The sequence below is a fragment of the Emys orbicularis genome, chromosome 4 (assembly GCF_028017835.1).
Source record: "Emys orbicularis isolate rEmyOrb1 chromosome 4, rEmyOrb1.hap1, whole genome shotgun sequence".
NCBI lineage: Eukaryota > Metazoa > Chordata > Testudines > Emydidae > Emys > Emys orbicularis.
In genome coordinates this window covers 35,387,546-35,399,283 of record NC_088686.1, presented here as the reverse complement: position 1 = coordinate 35,399,283, position 11,738 = coordinate 35,387,546, and the positions used below count along the sequence as shown (strand labels likewise).

General features: G+C 44.4%; 1 protein-coding gene across 1 annotated transcript; it reads left to right on the top strand.

Annotated features, from left to right (window-relative positions):
- Positions 1-223: 223 nt before the first annotated feature.
- GPR65 (G protein-coupled receptor 65) lies at positions 224-1,231 on the top strand. Its single transcript, XM_065402290.1, has one exon. It carries the CDS (start codon positions 224-226, stop codon positions 1,229-1,231), a length of 1,008 nt encoding a protein of 335 aa, XP_065258362.1.
- Positions 1,232-11,738: the final 10,507 nt, after the last annotated feature.

Below are 11,738 nucleotides of genomic sequence, written 5' to 3'. Positions count from 1 at the left end.
GAGCTTTCGAAGGACCACTGCATTTTTGCGCACCAGGTTAACTGAATGATCAACCAAATGATTTTTTTTTTCTTGCAACAGAAAGAAATTTCAGTGCAGTGGATGGGATCCTTGTCGTTGTGCCCTGGGGAATTAGCAGAAGAAAGTGACCCATAAGACTACAGAGCTTGCTCTTCTGTATCCAGGCTGGAATTAACTCAATGATTGTTCTAAGGAGGGGACAATGAATAGCACTGAGTGCATGGACGATTACAAGCTGGATAAGAACTTGTTTCCATTTGTTTACATCATTGTGATTGTGGTCAGTATTCCTGTCAATTGTACATTCCTCTGTGTATCTTGTATACAAGTGAGGAAAAAAAATGAGTTAGCTATATACCTCTTCAGTTTATCTCTAGCTGACCTCCTATACACTCTGACCTTGCCTCTGTGGATTGATTACACTTGGCATGAAGATACCTGGCAATTCTCTGCTTTGCTTTGCCGGATTTGTGCCTTCCTTATGTACATGAATTTTTACACCAGTGCTGCCTTCCTCACTTGCATCTCCGTTGATAGATACCTGGCATTAGTTCACCCTCTCAAGTTCCAACACCTGCGCACAAGAAGATCTGCCTTGCTTGTTAGCATCTTTGTTTGGGTTTTGGAAACCAGCCTGAACAGTATGATTCTGGTGAAGGATGAAACATTCCACAAGGTTTGCAATTCCACTGACCATGTCTTATGTTATGATAAATACCCTTTGGAAAAATGGCAAGCCATACTAAACATCTTCCGGATATGCACAGGATACATGATACCTTTGGCAATCATGCTGTTTTGCTACCAAAAAATCTACCAAGCTGTGAGCCATAATCAAGCCACAGAAGATAGAGAAAAAAAGAAAATCAAGAAGCTGCTATTGAGCATCACCATTACTTTCTTCTTTTGCTTCACTCCCTACCATGCTGTGTTGCTGATTCGCAGCATCAATGAGCCAGACAATGACAACTTTATCCATATGTTTAAGCCTTATAGAATTACACAGGCCTTAACAAGTTTCAACTGTATTGCTGACCCAATTCTGTACTGCTTTGTGAGTGAAACTGGGAGAACAGATATCCTGAACATGCTCAAGCGCTGCTTTTGTGTGCGGCAATCTGAGTTACAGCAGCCAACAGATGCTACTATGACTAGTATTATGAAAAAGAATACTACAGCAGTGACACTGAAGTCATCTACAGACCTTTAAGTGAAAATGAACTTTTGTCCAAAATGCCCAATACAGTGAACTGCCAAATTCTTTCCTCATTTACACCCAAGAAACACCACTGAAGCTGTATAGTATTCAAAATAATGTGAAATCAGTGGAGTTGCCTGGATGTAACTGAGGGGAAAATTCAGCCATTATATTTTTTTGCTTTACATATACCATGCAAGGGCAAGTATGTGGTCTAGTGATCTAAAGGAAGTAAATGTGAGTCAGGACTCATGGGTTCTATTATTGGAGGATCTAATAGGGATTCATTATGTGACCAGGGCAAGTCATTGAAGTTGCACCAGTATACAACTGGAGTGGAGAGGCAGGACTAGTGTCATTGTTCTAACCCAGGAATTGGCAACCTTTGGCATGCGGCCCACCAGGGTAAGCACCCTGGCAGGCCAGGCCGGTTTGTTTACCTGCCGCGTCTACAGATTTGGCCGATCGCAGCTCCCACTGGCTGCGGTTCACCGCTCCAGGCCAATGGGGGCTGCGGGAAGCGGTGGCTAGCACATCCCTCGGTCCGCGCCGCTTCCTGCAGCCCCCATTGGCCTGGAGCGGTGAACTGTGGCCAGTGGGAGCCGCGATCGGCCGAACCTGAGGATGCGGCAGGTAAACAAACCAGCCCGGTGCTTACCATGGCGGGCTACGTGCCAAAGGTTGCTGATCCCTGTTCTAACCAGTGAAAAACAAATGCGGAAATCAAATAGCAATTACCTTGTGCTGTGCTGCCAATAATTTAACAAGTGTCTCCCACAAAACTGTTCCCCTTATCTTATTCCATACACCTTGAATCAGGCATGCCTGCGCTCACAAAGAAGAGGGCAGAAAGGTTATGAATCTATTTGCTTTCCAATTTTAATATACATACGAAGATTGTGGGGGGAAGGATCCTCTCATGGGATTTTTTAAAAATACCTGGTCTTTTGATACAAACCATATTCCAAAGGCAAAAGGAGCCTAAGAATTACAGGGATAAATGTTACAAGTGTGACTGGAATTATACTGCAGTAGTCAGACAGAGGGTGACTACGTGGGGCACTCATCTTAGTCTACCTTCTAATGTGGTTGTGCAATTTTAACAAGCAGGTTTCTAGGAGCCCCCCAATATCTTCAGCAATGTTTTAAACCTATGTACATTTATACAGGCTTGCCAAAAAAGTCTCCACTTTTGTCTTTGTTAATACATATGCTTTCTCTTTTTGAGATAGTTTCATTATAATAGAAAGATCCAGATTCAGATGGTTAAAAGTTAATTATTGTTATAATAATAATTAATGGAGATATCCCATCTCCTAGAACTGGAAGGGACCTTGCAAGGTCATCAAGTCCAGCCCCCTGCCTTCACTAGCAGGACCAAGTACTGATTTTGCCCCAGATCCCTAAGTGGCCCCCTTAAGGATTGAACTTGCAACCCTGGGTTTAGCAAGCCAATGCTCAAACCACTGAGCTATCCCTTCCTATTGTTGAAACACACATAGGGCCTCATGCTACTCTGCTGGAATTATTCCTTGTTTACACTGGTGGAAATGTGGTTCCATGTCTCCAGTACACAAAGAGGCACAGCAATGGGGATACAGCAGTAGGAAAGCTTGAACTACTAATCCTCATGCTGTGCCTCTCCTGGGGTTAAAGTAATACAGGGCCAGATTCTGCTCTTGGTTATAATGGTCTAAAGCCAGAGTAACTGGATTTACACCAGTTCACTGAGAATAGATATTGGTCCACATTCCAGTCTTCAGGGCTGTTGATCTGGTTCAAAAAAATTAAAACTATAAAAAAACCTGAAGCTAGCAATAACCTGTGCAACAGATACTAACTATGGGTTTGGTTCTGTGTAGTGCTGAGTCTCCTGTGAAGGTGCTGATTTTTAGAGCTTCTCAGAAAACAGGAGGTGTTTCATTGAAAATTTCACCCAAAAACCAAAAACTTCACTTTTCAGCTGAAAATTTTCATTTATCCGGTTTTCCAACAACATCAAAAACAACAAAGAGAAAATTTTTATGGAAAGCATTTTGCTGCAAAAATTTTCATTTAGGCAAAATCCCAATTTTCCATTTAAAAAAAAAAAAAAAAAAAAAAGCCTTGCTATATATATTTATATATCAGAAGGACTTGGGCCCCTGAAAGCGGCACCAAGGAGTGGGTCTTCATGATAGCATCTGTTCCACAAATTCTTTTTGCATTTCAATGTGATTGTTCCAAAATTACTTTCTTTTAACCTTTTAAGTTATGGGTTGAATTTTACTGTTGACAGGGAAAGGACAGCACAGTACAGGAAGCAGCACTGCCAGTTGCTTCATCAAAGTGCTTCAATGCTGGCCTGAGAACACGATGCATTTCATAAGTGAACGAGAAATTTCATCACCCTGGAAGAATTAAAAAAGGAAGCACCTCCACTGTATTAGCATTGATGTGCATTGTTTTGAACAAATATCAGAACCTGTTGACTCCTGAAAAGATCAGCTACGAGGAAGCATAACAGTAGTAAAAAGTACTGTTCTTTGATAACTGGCCAACTTTGTGAGCTGCCCTCAGAAAGAGAACAGCCTTGCTGCAATACCTTAACATGTAAACATCTTTCAGCACATATTGGAAAAGGTTAGGAAAAAATCCCAGCTGTAATACTCACTTGGCAGCAAGGCAGTGCTCTATCTGTTGCAGCATGGATAGAGTATTGCAGTGGGATTCAGGAGTCTTAGTTTCTGTTCCTGGCCTTCTAGTCTCTCACTTGGCAAGTCACTAAGGTCCTGATCCTACCTCCAATTCTGCCCAGGTGGACCTCTGCATCTGCATGGAGTCCCACTGACTTCAGCGTGGTGCTGCCCAGGTGCTTGCCCCTGCAGATCTCAGTGTAAGATCTTCATGTCTCTATTTTCTCATCCATAAAATGTGGGAAGTGCTTCTCCCCACACCTTTCCAAAGCACTTTGCAATGCTAAGATGGACAGTACATTATAACATGTCTGTTGCTATAAATGTAATTCTTGTGTTATATTAAAAAGAGGGTGGGAAAAATCAAACCAACGCAACCAAATCAGCCTAAACTTAGCCAAATTTAGCTCTCCGGTAAGCAGGTACATCTCTACTGAATTCAGTGGAGTTGCAGCCAAACTCCTTACAACAGGCCTGAATTTGGCCCTGAGCTTTTACAAGCCTTTAATTTCCCCAAAGTACTACCTAAGGGCCTGATCCGGGACTGCTTGCATAGTCACACATATGTTTTTGCAGAATCACCTCCAAAATTGATTAAATTTCCCAAATTGTTTTGGAGCTATTTGGAGATAAAGAAATGATGCAGCTGTGCTTACAATAGGCATAGAGACTGGGATTTTCAAAGGAGCCCACAGGACTTAGGTGTCCAACTGCCACTGAATTTCAATAGGATTTGAGTGCCTAATTCCCTGAGGCTGCTTTGACAGTCCCAGTGTCTGTGCCCAAGACTGAATTTCAGCTTCAAGGGACCTTTGGGAGTGTGGGGAATGCAATGTGTTAAACTTAACATCATTGATGTATTTGTCTAATAAATATTACAAAGCTAAAAAATGTAGGGGGAGAGAAAATACATTTTTTCTACTTTATTCAATGTCTCCAAGTTTGTTCATCTCAGATGTGGCAAGTTTGCCTGGGGTGCTTTCACATGGCAAGGTAGTGGGCAATGGCTATGTTTTGTTTATATTTACATGGGGTTATTGCAGTGACGGCAATATAGAAACAACTAAGAGAAAATCCTCCCCCAGGACGGACACACTGCGTATTTCTTACCCATACCACAGATTCTTCTTTTTCTAACTATCTATATGGGGTCCGCCCTTCAAGTACTTCCCTTTTCTAGTCTGTCTCAAAGCAGTTCCTCAGAAACTCTGCAGCTTATCAAATCCTGTTGTATGGCATCCATCCAAGATCCAAGTTTTGGGTCTTCCAACCTTTCTCTTACCCTTCATTTCTAAGTTCAAAACCTGTTTCCTATATATTCTTCTGACCTTCTTTTCACACAACCAAACCATCTAAGCCTGGATTCCCTCAGCCTTTCTCTAATTGCTACCACCTTCATACTTCCCTTCATTCCAAACATGGTCCATCCTTGTAACTCCAAGCATTTATCTTAACCATACTTACCCATACTGCAGATTACTATTGCATATTCTGCATTGGACTCCTGATGACAGTGCATTCATAGAACAAGTGCAAACCCAAGTGGAGAATTTTGCCCTAAGCAAGGAAATTCCTCCTAACAGGCAAAAGGCCTATAAAATTATAAGGCAGTACTATGAAGTGGGCTGAATACAGGATAATGAAAGAGAAATGTATGAGTTCTAATCTCGGCTTTCTTTAAGACATAGATATGGCCTTGGCACATGTGACATTGATAATGCATTGTCTCAGGTAAGTCACTGAACTGAACTTTTCTTCATCTCAGTTTCCCAAGTTACAGAATAAGAATGCTAATCCTCAAGGGGTGTGTGACTGCTGAGAAATAATTCATTAATATTTGCACAGCACTTGCAAGCTCAGTGTAAGTAGCAGTCGCATTGTTTGCACAATAACAGCAGTTATTTTTGTACATCAATAATTAACTGAGGATAGGATCATTGTCCCGTAAACCCAGTTATAAAGGTATAACTCAAGTTCTATGCAAGTAATGAGTTTTTCAGGGAATTAGGTCACCTTGAGGCTGACCCAGTTACATTTCAGATTTCACCAATATATTTTGTGAACATTCTTCACAATATTTTAGAAGTGCCCTGGCTCACTCTCCAGAATACAGGGCCTGATTCTCCTCTCGTGTCACTTTCACAGCAGTGTAGCGCCACTGACTTCAGTTGAGTTACTCTAGATTTATGTTGATGTGCATGAGAGATGAATCAGGCCAGTAGCTTTCATTTCCAAAATTAGCATTCCTTTAACTCCCAGCCACCATGAAACACATCTGACTTTTGAGAAACAGGAAAGAATGTGGTTTGAGTATGAAGGTTAACGTATTCTATTTCCTTGTTCCACTGAACAAGAAGCAAACTAGTAATTTCATTACAGCTTCAAGAATAAAACCCTTATGAATATGTTGGTTGTGATTTGTTAGTGTTAATTAAGAAAATGAAGGGGGAAAAAAGAAGTGGTTGTGATTATAAGTAAACAGTATAGGTGTTTGCCATTTACCGTACTCCTTTACCATTGTAATCAAGGCACTGTTAGTTACATATAGAATTACACCTTCTGCCAGGAAGTGTCAGCAGCAACAAGGGCTGGGTCCAATATCTAGGGGTTCCTCTTAACATTACAAACCAGTACCAGATAGAGTCCTTACCCCCAAAATCTGGGAAATAGTAATCACCACCCCTGGGTGCCTCCAAGAGGCAATACTTCTCCACTCGCAAGGACATGTACTAAAAGTGATTAGTTTGAGAAAACATCGCAAAAATGACTGGAAAGTATGTAAACAAGTAAACATCTACCCCACAATACGTTGGGCAGTAGTCCTTTGCCTCAGTTTCCCACTCTATGGTGTGAAAGTCCAATGGATGAATGTACTTTTAACACACCACTCTCCTTTCCCTCTGCTGCACACTATTCACAGTTGGTTGTTTGCAGTCAGAAAAGTCCTAGAATTCAGTGGTGCATTCACATGGGTTCACCTCACTTCTGAAACAGGTCCTGATTAACCTTTTGTGGGCCCAGCGCCAAACATATTTGTGGGCTCCCATGGGGGCAATGAAGCATGGCATGGGGAGGTCGGTCCCCGGAGCAAGGGGCAGGCCAGGGGCAATGGGGCATGGCAGGGGCGGCCCCACTCCACCCAGCCCAGCATGAGGGCACTGTTTACAAATCGGCAATCTCCCCCAACCCCCAGTGCTCTTCCCCACAGCCCCATCACCATAACTACACAGCACCCCACACTGAGCCCTCCCACTGCCAAGCACCATCTCCTGGGGTCCCACCCAGTCCTACCCGCCTGGCATTGGTGGTGCCCGCGGCAGAGAGGAGGCGTTTCCTTGCAGGGGTGGGATGGAGCCGCCGACTTCCCCAGCGCGCCACTTATGCAGAGCAGCAGGGAGAGGCGGGCCCTGCCCCCGGGGAGGCCTGAAGCGGATGGGCACCAGCCCAGAGCTGCAGAGGCTGAGGCCTCCTCTCCACCCCCATCACTGGCAGGCAGCCAGCAGCTAGATGATCAGCAGACAGACCTGCTTTGCCAAAATGATCAATTTTGGCTGTTTTGGGTTAAAATTTACTTCAGTCTTGGATTTAGGGGGAAATGTTCTCATAGGTGGTGGAACTGGGGGTTCTGCTGCATCCTCTGGCTTGAAGTGGTTTCCATCATATACAGGGTTTACATTTTGGTTCAATGGCTGTCAGCACCCCTGCTACACAAATTGTTCCAGCACCTCTGAAGGTGTGTCTATGCAAATATGGTCTGCTCTTGGTGTCTTTCCCCCCAGTTCATCAATAGAGGACAGAGGAAAACTCATTCAGACCCTGCTTACATAGATTTTCTTCTGTCTAGTGATCTGCTGAGGGAATATCAGCAACTCACCCAGCTGCTTCCTTCTCAAGTAGACCTTGAAGAGGAAGCGAAGGTAGGAGTATTGGATGCCAGACCTTTTTCAACATACCGATCGGCTCTACTATTCAAATGCACTAGCTCACTAGTGTTAAGAAGCTTAGGAAATCTTTACACCCACACCACCAATGTAATAAAAACAATGCTATTTTACAACTAGTGCCTTATAATGACCGGGAAAGATTCCATCTCTGTTCTTCCTGACTCAGACTTTGGAAGAACCAAAGAAAAGACGCATCAAATAATCCATCTCCGATTTTACACAAGAAACACAACACAGTGTAACAAATCAGTGTGCTAGTGACAACAAGGTTGGACCTTCTCCCATTGTAAATCAACATAGCTCAATTGAAATTATCACCCGAGGATCTAGCCCATAGTTCCTAGGAGCTAGAACCCTGGTCCATGAACTACTGCTCGGCTTCAACCTCATGCTCCCTTACACTATTATAACCAAATTAGAGTAATTAATAATAAAAGGGAAGCATGTAGGGTAAGAGGTGTGAAGCAGTTAGTAACAATAAAAAGACAAGTCTCAAAGGAAAACCATTTTATTTTATTAAGAGGAGGCTGTGGGCATGGGGCCAGTGAAAGGAGATGTGACCCTCCACATTCCTCAAGTGGGGTAAGTGAGGTGTAGAAGGAAGCTGGTGATCAGTGTATCACAAGGAGTGAGGTGGCTCACAGGAGCTGGTGCTTTAAATATAGCATTTTGAGAGAAATTATTGCTATAGCAACCACTTTCTGGAAAATCCAATGCCAAGGACAAAACTGTCTTCTTTTTTGTCTTCTTCTTTTTTTTTTAAGGGTCTGAACTGTTTCTGGGATAGGAAGTTGAAATGACAGAAAATTAGCACATGCAATTTCCTAGTGTCTAATCACATATTAATATGGGTATAAGCACATCACTCAGCACTACACTCATTGCACGTGGAAACTAAAGTACACAGAGAAAAGGCAACCTAAGCAGCTTTGTACCCCAAGAGAGGTTGGTGGGGGGGGAGGTTATATAGCATGCCTGGTGATGAAGATTGGTGCCCTATAGGTATGATAGATATATGACATTCACAGATAAGATATAAAACCAAGTTAATTTGTGATGAATAATGACCCCATAGTGCTTTTTTAAGAGCAGATGGGTTAATGCCAGTTTCCTTCTCAATTTCTATTTTGAGCAACTACATTCTACATCCTTGCAATTTAAACTGGAGAAGAAATATTTAATTAACCCCTCTTAACAAATAATGGGCCCAAACTTGGAGAACAAATACAAACAAAATTGCAGGGTTGGGGGTGGGGATTGCATTCAGCCTGCTGGAGCCAGGTCTTTCAGCCATTTGGAATCCAACTTGCCTCTAAAACCACAGGAACCTCTTTCCCCTTCTCGCACACTCTCTCCCCTTAGCTAGTTGAAGTCTGGGACCAGGAGTTGCACATCTTCAGCTCTCAGAGAAATACACTTCACACAGTGACAGGATCATGACAACACATCCTTTAATGGCTGAAAACAGCTTCTTTTTAAACAACAGGCAGGACTTCACGACTCTCCTGCAGCCCACCTAAATGTGGTTAGTGACAGGAAGTGGCACATCATCTCTCCCTCACTCAATAATATTTGGCGGCTTGATGGCTGATTGCCTCACCTGTTGGTTTGTAGAGTGACTGCTTTGAGCGTCTAAACTCATTCACCTCCCCTCCCCCCCCCGCTTTCTTTAATGTTTAAATTAATTTTGAACTGGGCTGAATTAACAGCACTGGAAACAGGAGTGCTCAGTTTAGCACCAGAAAAGGTAGCAGGAGCACAAGCTTTGACACACTGCCTTGCAAATGAGTCTCTGTCCTGTGCTGCCACCTCAGAGTTGAAAGGGTGACATCCGTGCCCCTTGGCTTACAGCAGAGACTGCCAGTGAGCGTGCCAGTTAGCACCAGCTGTGATGTTAGTATTCTTCATCATGTTAAGGTCCACAGACCCGCTATGACAGGTATTTCAGCTGGCACTGGGGCAGAGCCAGACCTGTCAGTCACTGGCAGCAGAGAGTGCCCCACTCCCTAAAGCTCCTGCCTGCTCTTGCTGCTTCGCTAGCAGCAGGCAGCTGGTTAAGCTGACCTCCTCCTCACTGCAGAGCTTTCTGAGGAAAATTTCAACCTTTGATTTCAAACTTCCGACTGTCAGCTCAGCTCAATAATTTGTCTGTCCAATTCCCAGCCGTATCCCAGAGCTGCATTTGTGTTATGGGGAGATCGTCCCTTCAGCTCTGCTTCCCCTTCTGAGGCATTTGCAGCAGCTGGTGCCCTTGGAGGCTGCAGGGAGAGAGGTAGGCCAGGAAAAGGCAGAGCCCCCCAAGGGAACGGTCTGTGACTCCTGCACCTGTGCTCCCTACCCCACCATTAAGTGCCTTGTTGGAGAGCGCAGCTGGCTGTGGGGGCAGAGTGCAATTCCCTCTCTAAACCCAATCTGGGTACGTCACCTTGCGTATGCCTACACTGTGTTTTACAACCCATGGCAGTGAGTCTTAGAGCCTGCATCTACAGCCTCAGGCTTGCACTACGGCACTAAAAACAGCTGCGCAGACATTGCGGCTCAGGCTGGAGCTCCGGCTCTGAAGCCTGGAGAAGGGGGTGGGCTTCACAGCCGGAGCTCCAGCCCAAGCCTGAACGTCAACACAGCTGTATTTAGTATAGTAGCACAAGTCCTGCGAGCCTGAGTCTATAGACCCAGGCTCTGAGACTAGCAGCCACATGTTTTAAAATTCTGTGTAGACATAACCCTTGTCCCCTATCGCCTAGGCAGGAAAGTTGCCAGTCACAATTGGTGAGGATGTCTCTGCTGGGTAAGATACAGGCATCACCTTGGTAGCACCACCCTCCGCCCACCCCCACCCCCGTGGTACAAAGGAGGCAGGCAGGGTTGACAAAGCCAAATCCAAGGGCTAGTGGCTCCTCCTCCCTAATCTCCATGAGGGGAATGATGCCAGAAGGGCAACGTGCCAGATGGAAAATTCCCTGGAGCCCACGCCAGTAGCCATGCTCCTGACTGCGGAGCTCAGCCACTTCCTCCCCCTCAGCTTCCTCCACCGCAGGCTATGGCACTGGAAACAACATGGACACTGCCAATGCCAGAGAGTGCAATAAGCAACCTTCAGACCCAACCCCCTCCAGCTGCTGCCACCTCTGTAACAGGTCTCCAAAGAGGTTCTTTATTGCCATCCCAGGTGGCAGAGTTCAGGGGAAATGGAGAACCATCTAGCCCAGGAGGACTTCATGCTGTAGACAGGGAAATACCTGGGAAGCCAAGCCATAGACCCATGCTGATACTTCTGTGGCCGTCCTGGCAGACAGGGAAAAAGCCATCCCTGCATGGCTTGCAGACAGTAGTCTTGCATGTGGCTTAGGTGATTTGGAAAGCTTTGCACCAGGTGCATTTCAGCCAAGAGTGCAAACCTGTATTGTTTGTCTCTCACAGTTTTATTTTTCTTCACACATTTTGTTTGCAAAGACAAACAAGTTTTGTTGTTATAGAAATAGCACCAGAAACATCAGATATGTAATATGCAATTTCCTGAGCATTTATGTTGACATGTGCTCCTGTAATCTTCCCTCCCAATCTGCAAAGGTCTTTAGAGCACAGCAGAATTATTTCAATTCAGTACATATGTTGCTATGGGAACAACAGAAGTAGTAACATACTGCAATGTATTATGGAGGATTCGTTGTTAACTCCAGTTTAGGTTGCATTGAAATCTGCAGCTATTCGGGAATTTGTCATGTATAGATAGAGCTGTGCCAATCCAGGATATCCGCTTTATATCCAGGAATATCTGCATCTGCAAATGCATTTCTTTGTTTACCATCTTTACGGATCACCAATCCGATGCAGATCCACATATTTTTATCCGCGCAGAGCTCTATAGCAGCGGATCTCAACTGGAGGTCCACGCCCCCC

Bases quoted from the DNA above. Each gene is read 5' to 3' on its own strand.
- GPR65 (XM_065402290.1), top strand. From the start codon at position 224: ATGAATAGCACTGAGTGCATGGACGATTACAAGCTGGATAAGAACTTG.